The following is an 18018-nucleotide window of genomic DNA, read 5'->3' on the forward strand; positions in this document are numbered from 1 at the left end:
CTAAGGAGACTGAAGGCTGAAAGGGCAAGGAAGATGAGACAGCACTACAGGTTCCTGGGACCTGTCGGCAGGGTGGAGGACTTAGCCCGGCTTCCAGGCTGCCAGGCCTTCCCTGACCCTGGGAGGTTTGCCCAGGGCTGAGAGCTGCAGGCCCTGGGCAGAAGTGAGTCCTGAGTCTGGAGCAGATGCCGGTGGTAGATGTCAGGTGCCCTCTTGTGGGCTTAGGTGGAACAACTGCCAAGGTCTCAAGACGGGCTCCAGCCCAAGACTGGGGCAGGCCCTAGGCAGGATGGACAGACCTTCAGGGCAAAACAGCTGGTAGTACGATGTATCACCCCAAGGAGAGGGGGTGCAGAAAGTTTCACCTCTGTTTCTAAAGATGTAGCAGCTGCTGAGGAACACAGTCTTGTGTTCAGAGGCCCAGTTCAGGCCCAGTTGGGGATCCCATCCTAAGTGACATCTGCCATGGGCAGGTCCTCAGGTCTGAGATGGAGTAACTGGGACAGGGACCTGGGTTCTGTCCTTGCAGGAAATCACTGGCCCAGGTGTGCTTGCCACATCTTCTGAAGCCTGAACACCACCCCCTCCCCAGGCTACAAGACGTCAGAGAACAGATCCAAAACGAAGAGGTCACTGGCCAAAGGACAGAGAACCTTAGTTGCAGGTGGGTTTCAGGTTGATTTCAGATTTATTTGAGGAGGCGCCAAGGAGACCTATCAGCATGGCATGGGAGGTCGCTTCCCATACCAGGAAAGGAGTGTTCCTGTCACTACATGAAGGGGGAAGGGTCCCCCCATAGTGGGAGGCCTCGGGGGAGAGGTCGTCAGAGTCTTAAGTGGACTCAGACCATCTCTTCCAGCCAGGACAGGATGCGTAGAAACAGAGAGCAAGCAGCTTTGCCGGGAACCACCCTGGGTCATTTACTGAGCCAAAGGCTCCTGGGGCCAGCCAGAGATCTGGGGATTAACCCAGTGCCCTGGCTTCTCTGTGGGCTCGCTGGCAGGATGACAGCATCAGCTACTGTCTGTCCCTAGCAGGGGCTGTAGCATGAAGTAAAGTTCCAGAACAGAGGCTCTGTAGTCTGGGAACCCATGGGCTAAGTGCTCAGAGCCACTCACAGCACTTTGCCTGGGTTCATGAGGCCTCGGGGATCCAGCACTGCCTTGAGCTGCCGCATAGTCTCCACACCCACGGCGCCCACCTCCTCCTGCAGCAGCTGTCGCTTGCCCAGCCCGATGCCATGCTCCCCCGTGCATGTTCCATGGAGGGCCAGTGCCCGCCTGAGGGCAGGGAGGAGACATCCTCAGTGGGCTGACTTTCGGCTGCCCTCAGCTCTCCTCATCCCTGGCTTTCCTCCTACCTGCCCAGCTGTTCTGCAAAAGCCTTGACCCTGCCCAGTTCCTCGACGTCGTCAGGGTTAACCAGCAGGATGCAGTGGAAGTTGCCGTCACCCACATGTCCGACAATGCTTCCTGGGGGCCCAGAGGACAGAGCTATTCTCCAGCCCAGCCCTCCTTCTGCCTCCTGCTGGCCCAGGCTCTGGTCAGCCCCAACACTTCCCCACCTCTCCCCAGCAGCAGGACGGGCAGAACCTGTGAGTCCCGAGGCATTCAGATCCTCCTTGGTCTGCACCACGATCTCTGGCAGCCGGGAGATGGGCACACACACGTCCGTGGAGTAGCCCTGGTCAGAGGGGAGGCCTGTGAGTCATCCCTGCCTGCCTGGGGGTAGAGGGTTACCATGGTCAAGGCTGAGGATGGGTCTGGGGGCACTGGGCCTCAGCTCGGGGCCTCACACAAGGAAATCTCCTACTCTTCTCTAGGCCTCAGCCCTCACCTCCCTCCAACACAACGCAGGAGACCACTGGCCCAGGTGTGCTTGCCACACCTCCCTGCAGAGGCTGTCCACACTCCCCCGTGGCTACTACCCCGACCCCCAGGCTGGTGAGCCTTTGCATAGCTGCCTGGAGCCCAGACTTCCCTTCCCCAAGTTAGGCTGACATCCCCCTCTGTATCATCTCTTCCTCCAGGAAGTCGTCCCTGTTTACAACTCCCAAGAGCATTCCCACAACCTGGCTCACAGGAAGGGCTTCTGAAAACTGTGCTTTCCCTGTATATGGTGTCTGAACAGCTGGGTGGGGTGGTCTGCAGCCCCCGGTTCTAGCACTTGCTCAGCCAGGCCCAGCCCCCTTGTGGGGGCTCAGCCTTCTGCTCTGTGCACTAAGGTGGTGGGTTAAGGAAAGGTTTGTGGGCCCCAGCTGCAGCCCAGCCCCAGCTTACCTTGCAGCCTGGTCTCAAGGCCAGGGCTGCGTACCAGGCATTATGTCGTGCTGCCCAAAGCTGTCTGCGCTCCTTGGCCTCTTTGGCCCAGGAGAAGTCAGAGGCTCCGTTCTGCTGGACTATCTCCTCTGCAGTTGGGGGAGGAGGGCTGACACAGGGCCTAAGCGGCCACCCACCCCACTGCCCCACTCCACCCCAGCATACCTGTGCGCTGCAGCTGCTCCTCCAGTGCCTGCTGGGAACCATGGAACTCCAGGAAGAGTGTGGGCGCCACCGAGCAATTCAGCTTGCTGTACCTGTTGCAGGCATCCATCATGACTTCATCCAGGAACTCTGGATCCAGAGAGAGGGCAGGCCAGGTGAGGCCTGGCCTTCCCAGGGGGCCTCTTCCATGGAGCCCACCCTGACTGCCCCAGTCCTCAGCTCACCAATGCGGGCCACGGGCACTGCAGCCTGGAGGATGTGTACAGTGCTGTCCACAGCAGCCTGGACACTGGGGAACGCACATGTGGCAGCCACCGTGGCCTCAGGGGCAGGGTGCAGGCGCAGGGTGGTGGCTGTGATGAGGCCCAGCGTCCCCTCTGAGCCCACGAAGAGCCCCGTGAGATTGTAGCCGGCTGCACTCTTCCTAGGTCCCAGTGACACACAAGGTGAGTGCTAGGCCATGTGATCAGGGATTTCTGGTCAGAGCCCAGGCTGGAACCCAGGACACCGACCCCAGGCAATGAGGTCTGGGCTGGCCTCCCTCGGGCCCAGATTCCCTGGCCCAGTGCTTTCTGTTCCACAAACCAAATTAGCCTCACGCAGGGAGAGCAAACCCATGTCCCACCCACTTTGGCCCAGGTGACCGGGCTTCAGAGCCTGTAGAAGCCTAGCCCGCCAAACCAGGTGGCCCGCAGGAGGCGCCTTTCATAGCACGGCCTCTGCAGGGCAGCCTCGCGGCAGTGCCCAGGGCCCCGGCAGAGGGCGCTCACCGGAAGTGCCGGCGTGGGCCCGCCGTGTGCAGCAGCCGCCCATCCGGTAGCACCACCTCCAGGTTGAGCACGTTGTCCCGCATGGTGCCGTAGCGGACCGCGTTGGTGCCCGAAGCCGCGGTGGCCGCCATGCCGCAGAGAGAGGCGTCGGCGCCTGGGTCTGGAGAGCAGCGTGCAGGAGAAGGCAGCCTCAGAGACGGGAGGCCCTTTCTCTCGGGCTGGGGAAGGAAGGTCCCCTGAACCCCAGACGCAGCCCTGCTTCCAAGGTGTCCTCAGGGCCCCAAGGTCCGCGAGTCCTACCGACGGGAAACCAGAGGCCGCTGTCCCGCAGGTGGGTGTTAAGGGCTTTGCGGGTGACGCCGGGCTCCACCACCACAGAGAAGTCCTCCAGGTTCAGCTCCAGGATCTGGTCCATCTGCGTCAGGTTAATGCAGACGCCGCCCTGGTGGGGACAGGTGCTAAGACGACTGCGGACCTGGGTCTCTGACCTGGCCACGGCCCCCGGGCCACACCCCGCGGGTGACCCCCAGCAGCCAGGCCAGAACCCCAGAGGCAGGCAGCCCGCGGGCGGGAGCGGACCCAAGGAGCCGCGTGTGGCGGGGGAGGCAGCCACAGGTGTGCCAAGGTGTGGTGGGACCAGCCCCGGGGCGGGCAGTGGAGCCCCGCTGTACCTGCACAGCGCAGACGCCACCCTCCAGCCCGGTGCCGGTGCCGAATGGGATGATGGGCACACCTTGGCTGTAGCACAGGGCTGCCACTCGGCTGACCTGCTCCACGTTCTGGGGCCACACCACAGCATCCGGGGGTTGGCACCTAGAATCAGACCCTCAGCGATTTAGGGGGGCGTGGCGCCCTCTGGTCCCGAGGCTACAGTGAGCGAGGGGCAGAGAACACGCCAGAGCACCCCAAAACAGATGACTGAGGAGGAAGGCAACCTAGGACCCTCGCTCCCAGCTGCGGTTGAATCCGGAAGACAGGGGAGGGGGCCCGCGAGCTCCCCCACACCTGTGCACCGACTCATCGCGCCCGTGCTGCTCTCGGACCGCAGTGGCAGTGGACACGTGGGAGCCTCCTACCACGGCCTTCAGAGCCTCCACGAAGTCCCTGCAGAGCTCGCCCTGTAGAGGAGAAACACACTGCCAGGGTCCCCTGAAAAACACCTGGGGCCACAGCCCTGCCCCAGTGTCAGGGGGGAGGGCTGGGGACTGGAGTGGGCCTCCCCTCCCACCCCTCACTGACACCATCCTTGCCAGGTTTTAAACAAACCCACTATCCAGAAATGCCCCTTTTCCAAACAGAACCATTGGGGTCAAAGTTTCCCCTCAGAAGAAACACCACCAGAATTTAAAAATAATTTAAAAATAAAAAGTGTCTATGTTGCCCAGGATGGTTTGTTTCTAACTCCTGGGGTCAAGCGATCCACCTGCCTTGGCCTCCCAAAGTACTGGCGTTACAGGCGTGAGCCACAGTGCCCAGCCGGCCAAATAAAAATAAAAACCAGAATTCACTCTGCAAAAAAGGCTATCGGCCGGGTTCCTTCAACAGCCAGCCCTGCCTGAGTGAACTGGAAAGGTCCCTCACTTCCTCCTTTCCCCAGGGCCAACTAAGCACTGCCCTAGCCACAAGGGACTCAGAGCTTGATAAGGGAATGGCAGGGAGGAAAAGCTTCCACTGCCCCCTCCCTACTCTACCTTGGCTGGGGGCTTCTGGAGCCCTTCAGGGGGTTTCTTCCCATTTTGCAGATGAGAAATGGAGGCCAAGTTAAGGACAAAGCCCAGCCTGGAACCCAGGTCCTCTCCTTCAGGGTGTTCTTCCACAGGTGTGCTTTATTCCATAGCCACCCAGGAGCACCCATTTGACTCCCCAACCCTACTTGTGGTAGCAGTGGGGCCTCAGCTCACCCTACACCCCCATTTGCCACAGGGTCAGCCCAGTGCCCTTTTGCCTAAGGTCAGGTCACTTGGTGCTGGGGCGTCACAGAGCCCGGGAAACTTGGGATCAGGCTCCCTACTCCCCTCTCCCCACCCCGTCCCTCCAGGGCACTTCTCTTCTCTCCCCCTACCTTTTCCTTCTGGGAGCAGTACCCCCTCCAGGGGAACATCCCCCAGGTCGCAGCCCGGAGCAATTGGGCCATAGCCAGGCACCAGTCAGGGTGTGAGCACTGGCCAAAGGGTGTGAGCACTGGGTCGGGTGGGCAGGGTGACCAACCAGTCAGCCACTGTGGCGGCAGCTGGTGCTGCCGCCGCCAGCCCATTGGCTGGGCCGGGGGTGGGGCCTGCTTAAGGTGGCACAGGCTTTAAGGTGGCCCCTGCAGGCTTTGCAGGGATTTTTGTGGGCACAGGGGCGATACTTCTAAAGGAGAGGTGAGGCTCACTGGACATTTTGGGAAACTGTCAGGCAAAAGTAAAATTCTATTTTTTTTCTCTTTTATTTATTTATTTATTTATTTATTTTTCATTATGCATCTCTCAATCCCAGCAAAAATAAAATTCTAAGCCTCCCAGCCAACTGAATGGACCTTCCTCTCAACCAAGGGCATTCCAAAGTAAACCTGAAAAATTAACTCAGGCTGTGATGGGAAGGGGTTTAGGTCATGCCTCATTATCCCCTCCGCCCTTTAGAATCCAGACACAACGGACCAGCATTAAAACCTTAAAACAGAGATCTTAAAACATTCTGATCTTAAGACACAAAACAGATTCTCTGTAGCATTGATACCAAATTCCGACCTGAACCTAGCATGACACATCAGATAGCAGGCCCTGGAAGAAATCAATGTATTTTACCCCCAAAATATATTCCTTTGACATTTTTTAAATGGCCCTGAAAAGCTGTCTCTTGTGGGGGAAATCTAGAATCTGTAGAGAATCCCCTCCCCTTTCTAGGCTTTATCTTGATCTAGGGGAGATTTAACTAAGTCTGGAACCTTTTAAGGCCTTATAAGAGACATTTACCATCTATTTTATATAGTAAGATCCTTAACCCAGACACTTCTTTCTATTGATTCCACGTTGTCTTTTAATTTTTAATTAAAAAAAATTTTTGTTATATACTAATATTCCAAGTCTCTAGATAACAACTTAATTCTTTTGTTTTTTTTTTTAGTTGATTAAAAAAATTTATTTAACGTTGGTAACTAAGAAAAGATTGATAAGTACTGTGACAGGGTCAGGGCTGAACAAAAATGAACTGAAACATACATAGCAACAGAAAAATCACATTAGGAAATGCTTTCTGCAATAGAGAAAATATGAAATTTGGTTACGGTTTAATTAGATAAATATTAATACTTTGACTTTCAAATCATAATAGTGTAACATCTGTATTTTTGCCAGTATAAATCTTCAGTGGATCAAATTACTTGTGGTAATCATGGAATCTCCCTGGCACCTTCTAGTTGAAAAACTGTACAACAAATAGCACATAGCTGTTTTTCTTGGACATTTATTATTTGGGTATTATATACTTGGTAGGAGAGATTGTTCCTCTACTTATATTATTGGTTCTGTAGTGAGACTAAAATATTAAAAATTGAAGAAAAAGTAGCTGGATGTGGTGATACACACCTATAGTTGCAGCTACTTGGCAGTTTGAGGTTGCATGAGACCAGGAGTTTGAGAACCACCTGGGCAGCATAACAAGGCTGCATTTGATTTATTTATTATTAAAAATTATACTAAGTTCTGGGGTACATATGCAGAACATGCAGGTTTGTTACATGGGTATACATATGCTATGGTGGTTTGCTGCATCCATCCCCCTGTCATCTGCATTAGGTATTTCTCCTAATGTTATCCCTCCCCAATCCTTCCACCCCCTGCTTTCCCTCCCTTATCCCCCATTCCTCCCGACAGGCTTTGGTGTGTGATGTTTCCCTCCCTGTGTCCCTGTGTTCTTATTGTTCAACACCCACTTATGAGTGAGAACATGCAGTGTTTGGTTTTCTGTTCTTGTGTCAGTTTTCTGAGAATGATGGTTTCCAGTTTCATCCATGTCCCTGCAAAGGACATGAACTCATCCTTTCTTATGGCTGCATAGTATTCCACAGTGTATATGTGCCACATTTTCTTTATCCAGTCTATCATTGACAGGCATTTAGGTTGGTTCCAAGTCTTTGCTATTGTAAACAGTGCCGCAATAATCGTATGTGTGCATGTGTCTTTATAACAGAATGATTTATAATCCTTTGGGTATATACCCAGTAATGGGATAGCTGGGTCAAATGGTATTTCTAGTTCTATATCTTGAGGAATTGCCACACTGTCTTCCACAATGGCTGAACAAATTTACACTCCTGCCAACAGTGTAAATGCATTCCTATTTCTCCACATCCTTTCCAGCATCTGTTGTCTCCTGATTTTTTAATGATTGCCATTTTAACTAGCATGAGATGGTATCTCATGTGATTTTGATTTGCATTTCTCTAATGACCAGTGATGATGAGCATTTTTTCATGTTTGTTGGCTGCATAAATGTCTTCTTTTGAGAAGTGTCCATTCATATCCTTTGCTCACTTTTTGATAGGGTTTTTTCTTGTAAATTTGTTTAATTTCTTTCTAGATTCTGGGTATTAGCCATTTGTCAGATGGGTAGATTGCAAAATTTTTTTCCCATTCTTTTGGTTGCTGGTTCACTCTAATGATTGTTTCTTTTGCTGTGCAGAAGCTCTTAAGTTTAATTAGATCCCACTTGTCTATTTTGGCTTTTGTTACCATTGCTTTTGGTGTTTTAGTCATGAAGTTCTTGCCTATGCCTATGTCCTGAATGGTATTGCCTAGGTTTTCTTCTAGGGTTTTTATGGTGTTAGGTCCTATGTTTAAATCTTTAATCCATCTGGAGTTAATTTGTGTATAAGGTGTAAGGAGGGATGTAGTTTCAGCTTTCTGCACATGGCTAGCCAGTTTTCCCAACACCATTTACTAAATAGGGAATCCTTTCCCCATTGCTTGTTTTTGTCATGTTTGTCAAAGCTCAGATGGTTGTAGATGTGTGGCATTACTTCTGAGGCCTCTCTTTTGTTCCATTGGTCTATATCTCTGTTTTGCTATCAGTACCATGCTGTTTTGATTACTGTAGCCTTGTAGTATAGTTTGAAGTCAGGTAGCATGATGCCCCTAGGTTTTTTTGTTTTTTTTTTTTTTGAGATGGAGTTTCGCTCTTGTTACCCAGGCTGGAGTGCAATGGCGCGATCTCGGCTCACCGCAACCTCTGCCTCCTGGGTTCAGGCAATTCTCCTGCCTCAGCCTCCTGAGTAGCTGGGATTACAGGCACGCGCCACCGTGCCCAGCTAATTTTTTGTATTTTTAGTAGAGACGGGGTTTCACCATGTTGACCAGGATGGTCTCGATCTCTTGACCTCGTGATCCACCCACCTCGGCCTCCCAAAGTGCTGGGATTACAGGCGTGAGCCACCGCGCCCAGCCGCCTCTAGCTTTTTTTGTTGTTGTTTGCGAATGAAGGCAGCAACACAGCTGAGGATGTCCAAATCTGAAGCTAAAGCAAGAGCAGTCCAGTGTATGGCTTTCCCAGGCCAAGCCTTCTGCAGAGATTTAAGCTGCTCATGGCTCTTGTGTTTATCACATTCAGAGTTGGTGTCTCTGAGACCACATGGCCAGCACAGGCAGATTCAAGACAACTCCTGTGATCCACCAGAAGGTGATCCTGGACAGGAAGGAGGCGCTGGACTCTGGGCAGGGATTCTGGAGGCAAGGGTGGTGGAGCACTTCACCCAGGGCCCCAGGTTGCAGAAGGCCTGTTGCTTGGCATCCCATTCCTTCTCCCGCTCTGCCACTGCCACCGCTGCCGCTGGGCTCGGTCGCTTGCTTCCATAACTTAATTCTTTTAACCAATTGAAAACCAGAAAAAAAAATTTTTTTTAAAAACAGATTCTTGCTCTGTTGCCCAGGCAGTGGCTGATCTCTGCTCACTACAACCTCCATCTCCCTGGTTGAAGCTATTCTCATGCCTCAGCCTTGTGAGTAGCTGGAATTACAGGTGTGCCACCATACCAGGTAATTTTGTTTTTTTTTTTGAGACGGAGTCTTACACTGTCACCCAGGCTGTAGTGCAGTGGCACTATCTCGGCTCACTGCAATCTCCACCTCCTGGATTCAAGCAATTCTTCTGCCTCAGCCTCCTGAGTAGCTGGGACTACAGGTGTGCATCACCATACTCAGCTAATTTTTTTGTATTTTTATTAGAGACAAGGTTTCACCATGTTGGCCACCATGGTCTTGATCTCCTGACCTCGTGATCTGCCCGCCTCAGCCTCCCAAAGTGCTGGTATTACACACATGAGCCACCACACCCGGCCACCATGCCCAGCTAATTTTAGTATTTTTAGTAAAGACAGGGTTTCACCATGTTGGTCTAGGCTGATCTCGAACTCCTGACCTCAAGTGATCTACCCGTGTTGACTTTCCAAAGTGCTGGAATTACAGGTATGAGCCACCAAGCACAGTGCCAATCAGAAAAATCTTTGAATTTGCCTATGACCTGTAAGCTCCACCCTCCACTGGAAGGAACCAATGCATACCTTGCTCATATTGATTAATGTCTGATGTCTCCCTAAACCATATAAAACCAATCTGTAACTAAACTGCTTTGGGTCCATGTTCTCAGGACCTCCAGGGACTGTGTCACAGGTCATGGTCCTCACATTAGAGGTGATGAATCTGTACAGGTCTGCATCAACCTCAATTCTTGCCTCATCAGAAGAAAGAATTATACTGAGGAGGTCTGAAAGAAAAATATCTTGAGTCCCCCAAATCACTAAGCTAAAGGGAAAAGTCAAGCTGGGGACTGCTTACAGAAAACCTGCCTCCTGTTCTTTCAAAGTCACACCTCTGATCCCCAAGATAAATGCATATCTGATTGCCTCCTTTGGAGAGGCTAATCAGAAACTCAAAAGAATGCAACCATTTGTCTCTTATCCACCTATGACCAGGAAGCCCTCTCTCCGTCTTTGCAGACCCAACCAATGTTCATCTTACATATGTTGACTGGTCTCATGTCTCCCTAAAATGTGTAAAACTAAACTGTGCTCTGATGACCTTGGGGACATGTCTTTGGGACCTACTGAGGCTGTGTCACGCCATCAACATTGTCAAAATAAACTTTCTAGATTAACTGATGTAAGGTCTGTTCTCGCCGAGTTTAAAGTGAAGAAACTGAGGCCAGCACAAGAAGATCTGATGCGAAGGAATTTATTCAGGCTCCCGCATGAGGTTCTGCGGTCCGACAGGAGGGGCCGGAGAAGTCGCATGGACTCCTCTCAGACAGGGGGTTTTATAGGGAGTGAAACAGCTCGATTGGTTGTGGGAGAGCAGGACTGCTATTGGGTAAGTTACAAGCCTTTACCTAGGACTTGGCTTGTTGTTGGTTGGAATTACTCAGCTGCTATCGGTTGTTAAGACTTGGCTGCTATTGGTTGTTAAGACTCGGCTGTTATTGGTTGTTAAGACTCGGCTGCTATTGGTTATTAAGACTTGGCTGCTATCGGTTGTTAAGACGCTAGGGTTACCACACCTTGTTTGCATACTGGGCTCTTTTAAGGGAGGGTCAGGCTGTGTGAGCATGGGAGAAGGGAAAAAGCCTGAGCATGTCTGAGCTTGCCTGAGCTCGTCCGGGCTTGTCCAAGCTTTTGAAAAGAAGAGGGGGGTGGTCTGCATCCGTGCTCCCGGTGAGGCAACCAGCCTTACAACTGAGACCTTTCTCAGATTTTGAGGGTTAATATTTTGGTAACCACAGAAGAATTCTGAGTGGAGGTGCCCCTGATCTTTGACAAATCTATTGGTGCTTGGTACCAGCTTGAGCTGTCTTTATTGCTCAAACCAGTAGGACAATTTGCTGAGGCCTGGAAGCACCCCCTCCAGAGAATCCCTGATCTCTCAAAATTTCAAGATCTAAAGTTTATTTTGCTATACAACTCCTTTTGCGGGGGAATTTTACTTGCTTTTAACACAAGGAAGGTAAGTTTTTCCTGCTTCTAAGATGATGGAAGGGAGGTAACTCCTTTATGGTGTTTGAGCTCACATCCAACAGAGAAAGAAGAGAGGTTTTTTTTTCCTGCTTCTAGGACGGTAAAGAGCAGTCTTCAGCCTGAGACCCATCCCTAGTTAAGTAGCTGAATTGGGGTAGTCTTGGCTTAAGTTAACATTAACCACAAACTGGTCTTAATTTTTCCTTACCGCTAGAGAGCTCAGTCATCATCTAAATCATGTGATTATTTGTTCTGCTTAACTGTTTTGTTGTTGTTGTTTGTTCTGTTTTTGTTGTTGTTTCAGTCTTTTTCCTATTGGGTTTGATCAATGTTGGAAAAAAATGCTTGGTGCCACAAAGAAGAACTAGCACTCAGGCAAAAAGTTTTCTCAGCAAGGCAATTAACTTTTCTGCAGAAGGGTGCTGCCTGCGTCAGTCACAATCACAAGAGCACACAAACAAAGGAGAGAAGGGGTTTGTATCCCTAACACAGTTCCTGTCCCTTTGTCCTTCCCCTATTGGATAGGATTGCACCACACAATCTAAGCTGATCCTGGTTGGCTAAGACTTAAAATTTTCTGAATATGGTAAGCGTGCACTTTGTAAGGGAAGGAGGGGGTGGGAGTGGTTTGTCTGTTATAGTACAAGGCACGTATGGACATGTCTGGGCATGTCAGGGCATAACTAGAGTGGGAGGGTGGTTTGCAGACTGGAAGCAAGAATGTACAAGGAAGTTGGGCTTTTGAACATAGGATAAAAACATTACACAATTAAACCTTTTGAAGAGCAATTCATTATTCCTAACAATTTTCCCTTTGTCTTTTGATAATTCTTCCTCTTCATATTTTTGTAGCATGATTTGGCTTTGTTGCTGTTCTTGATCGTTTAAGGATAAGAACTTATCTGAGTATGGAAGAGAAGGGGTAAGGGAGGGTTTTGTGAGAGCTGTTTCTGTAAGTCTTGACATTAACCCCCAGATACAGGGTATGATGCAGCATCCTATAAAAATGAGTACATTTATGACAATTGCAAGACAGGTTAATATTGAAGGCATAAGTCTCTTCCATTTACCAAATCACCTTTCCATAAGACTTGTGAGGGGTCATTTATTCCAGAATTCTTGGCTAACTCATTTGGTAAGGAGGTAAGGCCTTGTAAGGCCTTTGTAATTGTTCCATCGGGGGCTGTGTTGTTAGGGATAAAAGTACAGCAGTGGACTCCAGTCATGACACAGACTCCACCTTTTTTTGCTAACATCATGCCAAGGGCTATTCTATTTTCCCAGGCCATTTGGCTGGTGGGGCCTAATTTTTCAGCTGTCCTATTAATAGCATCTCTGATGTAATTGACAAATCACTGTTAATTGTAGTAGATGTAGTTTATCCAATCTACATTTTTGTCTATAGTTGACCACCAAAACAGTACAGATTCAAATCCTGTAGCTATTTGATTTTGAGCTTTAAATTCATCTGGTACCCCTCATGTGTATAATAGCATCTATATAAATGTGAGGCTCAAAAGACTCATGAGGAGCAATTCTTTGTATTTGATTCCTTTTCCGGTTATGTTGACAGAATGCCAGGGTGAAAGGGATGGCCAATTGGACCAGAAGCAAGTGCCACTCCAGTTACTTGGCAGACTACCTAATAGTAGTCCACCGCAATACCACTATACATCTGCTCAGGAATGAACAAGCGCAACTTGAGTGGTAAGCTCTTGGAAAGGCTTGGTTTCACTGCATTCTTTTAGGTCTCTGAGAGATGTTAATTTTCCCCCCATGAGAGACACGAGGTAAAATTAGCATCTGATGCTAGAGGCCAGATGACCCTTGGGGGCTGACCTGCAGAGCCTTTAACTTCAGGGAAAAGAGAGAGTCTTGCACGCCTCATTGCCCAAGGCTGTGGGGATTTGAAAGAGGCCTACCATGCAGATCATGCCACTCATACCCAGTCAGTCAGAAGACTATCCAAGTGGGAAGGGGACTATGTGGGCCTCTGGCTTGCCTGCCGCACAAGTATAACAGTAACAGAATATTTACTCCATTCCAGCCGGGCATTCGCATCTTGGTATCCCATTTCAGTCGCTACAGTTTGTTTTAAATCTTTAACTTCCACGATGTCTATTACAGTTTCGTCATTGGGTATGAAAAGAGTAACTGTTTGATTGGAAGAAGGTTTAGAAGGAGGAAGAAGGGAAGTGGGTGGAGGAGCAATGAAGCGCATCTTAGAGGATCCTATAGGGTCTGTTCTAGGAGCATTAGCTCCTAGGCCATTAGAAGTCACCTAAAGTGGGGTTAGCGTCAGTAGAGGTGGGGTCAGTGGTGGAGATTTGCACAGGGTTACATTGTTGGAGCTGACAATTAGAGGGAGTTCGTAAAGTGGATGTAGGGTTTTAGTTTAACGCAACCTCCTCCTGGGGGGGTCCAGCCTTGACACTTGGTGCTCCAGACCACATCTCCCCAACCGTAACAGAACCTCCACTGACTGCCCTGTGCCCTTCTGGTGAAAGAGTCACTTTTATAGGCAGTTATTTATCCTGGAAGGGCAAAGGTACTTTTCTGAAGAGGCTAACTTTTTTTTAACTTTGGTGATCTCCACAGGGCATAACAAGACAAGCATCAAAGGTAATGGTTTGAGGAGAATTAGACCTAGTTACACTGATAAGATGTGAGGTAGCTGGGGAGAGGAGAAAAAGGAGGAAGAGACAAATTAAACCTTTCTTTTCAACATTACTCTGGTTGGGGTGGGCTCCGGAATGGTGGTCCATGATTCTGGAGAGGGTGATGCCTTTTTGACACAGGTATGATGAGTCCATCCTTTGTCAGCAGTCCACAAAGCCGTTTCAGTTGTTAGGAGTACTAGATAAGATCCTTCCCAGATGGGTTCGAGCTTTCCCTCTTTCTAACTTCTGACGAGTATGTGGTCTCTGGGCTGGTGGTGGACTGGAGATTCAAGGGGTAGCGTTTGTGCTAGAAGACCTTAAGTCCTGAGGAAAAAAAAGGTGGCGACAAACCTAGTATTTAGTTTTTGAGAAACTGATGTTTTATTACAAATGTAGGGAGGTTAGCAGTGGAATTTAGATAACGCAGCCCGTAGATCATTTTATAAGGAGCAGATTTAAGGAAGTAAGGAGTTTTTCCTGTCCAACATATAGGCCTATGCCTAACCTTAACATAAAGTCCCTCCCTAATAAATTAGTTCCTGCTTTGAGAATTAACAATAACTTAGTAATGGCTGACTTACTTATATATATATATTTTTAAGTTTGTTTAAGAATTCCATGGGCCCTTTATCTTTCCCTTGTTTTACATTAAATGCTTAGGAAATATTTTGGGTTCGAGGTACTGATTCCCGAATTCCTTTAATTATCGTATCCCTCAGGTTCTTTCTGTTTTCTTGGTGGACTCCCACCGAGGGTCCTGGGCTGGGATTTTTGCTCTGCTGCAGGCATATTTTGATTAGGAGGATGTTCCCATTATAGTTCTCTCCTCTCCTGAGAAGAGAACACCTAAAATAGACATTAATTCAGCCCAAGTGTACAGTTGTGGCCCCAGAACTGGTCGATTTGATTTGCTACTCCATAGGAATCATTTAAGAGTGGTTTGAGCTCCCTTTTTAAGCTTCGGACTTCTGAGCTGGTTAAGGGGGTGCCTACAAAGCCAATGCCCCATCCTCCTAGAGGCACTTCCCTTAAGAAAAAGAGCGGTGGAGCAGATCCTTTGGTGGTATCAGGGAAAGGAAAATTTTGGATATCTTTTTTACATTGTTCTGTCTCACGTTGAAGTCTTCCTGGGGGAAGGCATTTGGGTTGGGGACAGACGTGAGAGTCAGGATTATAAGGGGGCAGGAACAACATGAGCAGGGGAAGGGCTAGGGGCGGGGGCACTTGCTTGAGCGGGAGGGAGGTTAGAGGCATTTGGCCGAGGAAGGTGGTCTAAAGAGTCCTACGTGTTGGTGGACTTTTGGGGGTTAGTGACCTCAAATGCCTGAGGGGAAGTAGTTCCTGGCTTGCCTGAAGCTTTTAGAGGATAGAGGAGGACAGGCCCTTGTTGCCAACCCAGGGCATAGTCTATTTCTTCCTGGGAGACAGGACTTTTATTACTGACATATTCTATTAAAATTTGACAAATCCAATCCTCTAGACCTAAACTTTGGTCAGAAGACGGAGGGTTTGAGGATAGGTTCCTTGGCCCAAATAAAACAGCAATATTTTATTATTTGTTGTTTTTTCTTATGTTTAGTCCTTTTATTATCCCTCCAATATTTTAACATGAGACCTAAAGGACTATCAGAGGAAATGTTATTATCATTACCAGCTTTATCCCTTTTATTTCCCATCTTACTTGGGGTGTTTCCCACCCTGGAGGTTTGGTGTGAGGCTCAATCCCTCATATTAGATTTCTTGCCTTCCCTTCTTTTTTTTCTTTTTCCTTTTTTTGAGATGGAGTCTTGCTCTGTTGCCAGGCTGGAGTGCAGTGGCCTGATCTTGGCTCACTGCAACCTCCGCCTCCTGCATTCAAGCAGTTTTCCTGCCTCAACCTCCCAAGTAGCTGGGATTACAGGCACACGCCACCATCCGCAGCTAATTTTTGTATTTTTAGTAGAGACAGGTTTCACCATGTTGGCCAGGATGGTCTCGATCTCTTGAGCTCGTGATTTGTCTGCCTTGGCCTCCCAAAGTGCTGGGATTACAGGCATAAGCCACCGCACCGAGCCTTGCCTTCCCTTCCTTAGAGGCTCAACTTCTCTTACTGGAGATTTCTTGCCTTTCTTCCTTTTGCTTCATCCTTCTCTGGCCACATCCCTGAGGGGAATATTTCAGGTCCCTCTTAGCATCAGTATACTGGTAAAAGCCCCATGGCAGGAATCCACCATAAGGCATATGAGGTGACCACAGAACTGCAGATCTGACTGCACTTGCTTCACACTCAGTTGTGCATCTCCTTCACACACACTCAACCTCCAGATGTCCTGACCGAGGAATACTTCACCACCCCTGCAGCTTTTCTTGCCTTGGTGTGTCCTGACCAAAGAATACTTCACCACCTGCATGGCTTTTCTTACCTTGGTCTGGTCCAAGAAATACTTTGCCACACCCTGGCAGCTTTTCTTACATTGGACCTGACCACTAAGGAAATACTTCACCGATTTTCTTACCTTGGTCCAGAACAAGAAATACTTCCCCACCCCTGTGGCTTTTCTTATCTTGGTCTGTGTACAGAGTTACCTGGTTGTCATGGTATCTGTCTGTAGGCCTTTTCTTCCTTCATTGCTGAGAGTCTGGGTTTATTTGTCACACTAGATGGGTCTTGATCCCTTACCCCTGAGGCCACCACAACAAGGCAATGGGACGCATTTCCTCATGAGAGATGATCAGAGACCCTTCCTGAGAGGACAGTGGGATCCCTAATGGGACCTCGGATTGTTGGAAACAAATGCTTAGTGCCACAAAGGAGAACTAGCACTCAGGCAAAAAGTTTTCTCAGCAAGGCAATTTACTTCTGCAGAAGGTTGCTGCCTGCATCAGTCACAATGGCAAGAGCACGCTGAACAAAGAAGAGAAGGGGTTTTCATCCCTAAGGCAGTTCCTGTCCCTATGTCCTTCCCCTGTTGGCTAGGGTTGGACCTCACAAACTAAGCTGGTCCCAGTTGGCTAAGACTTAAACTTTGCTGAATATGGTAAGCACACGATTTGTAAGGGAAGGAGGGGATGAGAGTGGTTTGTCCATTATAGCACAAGGCACGTCTGGACATGTCTGGGCATGTCAGGGTACAACTAGAGTGGGAGGGTGGTTTGCAGGCTGGAAACAAAAGAGTAAAGGAGGTTAGGCTTTTGAACAAAGGATAAGAACATTACACAATTAAACCTTTTGGAGAGGAACTCATTATTCCTAACAACTTCATCAAATCCAAAGGAAGTTCCAAATTATGGGGAACAAGGCCTCTGAAGTGGCTAAATTCACACACACACACACACACACACACACACACACACGATGATGTGATTGGGATGAAGAGATGAGAAGAACTTGCTTGTTTACACTCTTGGGATTCCAGAAGGAAAAACAAGAGGTTTCTCCCAAAAGGGAGCCTGGTGCCTTCTCTGTTTTCTTTAATGAACCCTAAGCTATTATAAACTATTTTAGGTCCCTCATGCCACAGGGGGTGCAAGAGGGACCTAAAATAGTTTATAATAGGAATGTTAGGAATCAAGTTGATTCGTAACAATCGACTTGATCAAATCCAAAGGAAATTCCAAATTATGGAGAACAAGGCCTCTGAAGTGGCTAAATTCATACACACACACACACACACACACACACACACACACACACACACACATGATTATGTGATTGGGGGTGAAAAATGGCCAGCAAAAGTTTAAAAAAAGAGGAAAGGTATTTTTACTACTAAGAGGCTTTACTTACATAACGAGGCCACAGTTTTGCTAGCCAGGCCAAACTGAAAGAGCAATAGCTGTATTTCTGAAATAGTAGCAATTTGTCCTAGCTGAAACACGGTAATGAGATTTTAAAAGAGTTTTTTAAAGGAGCTCAATGATTAAAAGTCAGCTTAATTAAAAGCTAACATCCAAGGTTTGTGTGTGTATGTGTGCGTTTGTATGTGTTTATATTTAGAAGGCCTTTATGTTTTGTTTTTCTCCAAGGATCTTGTCTTTTTTTTGACTAAAAGTTTTTTTCTTCTCAGCTGACTGAATTCTGTTTTCTTCATTTACTTCTGCTGGCTCTGTTTTCTCTTGTACCCTCTGCGGCATTAGGGACCTAA

General features: G+C 48.6%; 2 protein-coding genes across 4 annotated transcripts in view; one reads left to right on the top strand and one right to left on the bottom strand.

Moving 5' to 3' along the window:
* Window positions 1-669: 669 nt before the first annotated feature.
* Window positions 670-5448, bottom strand: LDHD (lactate dehydrogenase D). Of its 2 annotated transcripts, XM_012437394.3 has the most exons (11): window positions 5316-5443; window positions 4259-4371; window positions 3925-4066; window positions 3554-3695; window positions 3254-3413; window positions 2708-2907; window positions 2484-2612; window positions 2280-2407; window positions 1593-1683; window positions 1361-1472; window positions 670-1280 (listed from the first exon to the last, which is right to left on the bottom strand). In XM_012437394.3, exons 1-11 carry the CDS (start codon window positions 5385-5387, stop codon window positions 1115-1117), a joined length of 1455 nt encoding a protein of 484 aa, XP_012292817.2. In that variant the 5' UTR covers window positions 5388-5443; the 3' UTR covers window positions 670-1114. The 2 variants fall into 2 exon arrangements, with proteins under 2 accessions (XP_012292817.2, XP_012292819.2); XM_012437396.3 differs by lacking the exon at window positions 670-1280 and having other exon boundaries at window positions 1384-1472; window positions 1593-1721; window positions 5316-5448.
* ZFP1 (ZFP1 zinc finger protein) overlaps window positions 3384-18018 on the top strand; it is a 50867-nt gene continuing 36232 nt past the window's right edge. The window contains exons 1-2 of one of the 2 annotated variants that reach the window (XM_012437397.3): window positions 3384-3584; window positions 12808-12941. In XM_012437397.3, coding sequence (XP_012292820.1) covers window positions 12826-12941 — 116 coding nt within the window. In that variant the 5' untranslated portion in view covers window positions 3384-3584; window positions 12808-12825. The remainder of the gene's footprint in view (window positions 3585-12807; window positions 12942-18018) is intronic. The other variant, XM_012437402.3, reaches the window with a different exon arrangement.

The sequence above is a fragment of the Aotus nancymaae genome, unplaced genomic scaffold (genome assembly GCF_030222135.1).
Source record: "Aotus nancymaae isolate 86718 unplaced genomic scaffold, 86718_ANA_hifiasm-v0.15.2.pri h1tg000030l, whole genome shotgun sequence".
NCBI classification, from domain to species: domain Eukaryota; kingdom Metazoa; phylum Chordata; class Mammalia; order Primates; family Aotidae; genus Aotus; species Aotus nancymaae.

What these genes read in the sequence shown, in the direction of transcription:
- LDHD (XM_012437394.3), bottom strand. Translation starts at nt 5,387, where the DNA reads ATGGCCCAATTGCTCCGGGCTGCGACCTGGGGGATGTTCCCCTGGAGG. An exon ending in CGCGATGAGTCGGTGCACAG is followed by an intron (nt 4,067 to 4,258) that starts GTGTGGGGGAGC and finishes GTCTGATTCTAG; the next exon opens with GTGCCAACCCCCGGATGCTG. An exon ending in GAATGCCTCGGGACTCACAG is followed by an intron (nt 1,473 to 1,592) that starts GTTCTGCCCGTC and finishes CTGGGCCCCCAG; the next exon opens with GAAGCATTGTCGGACATGTG.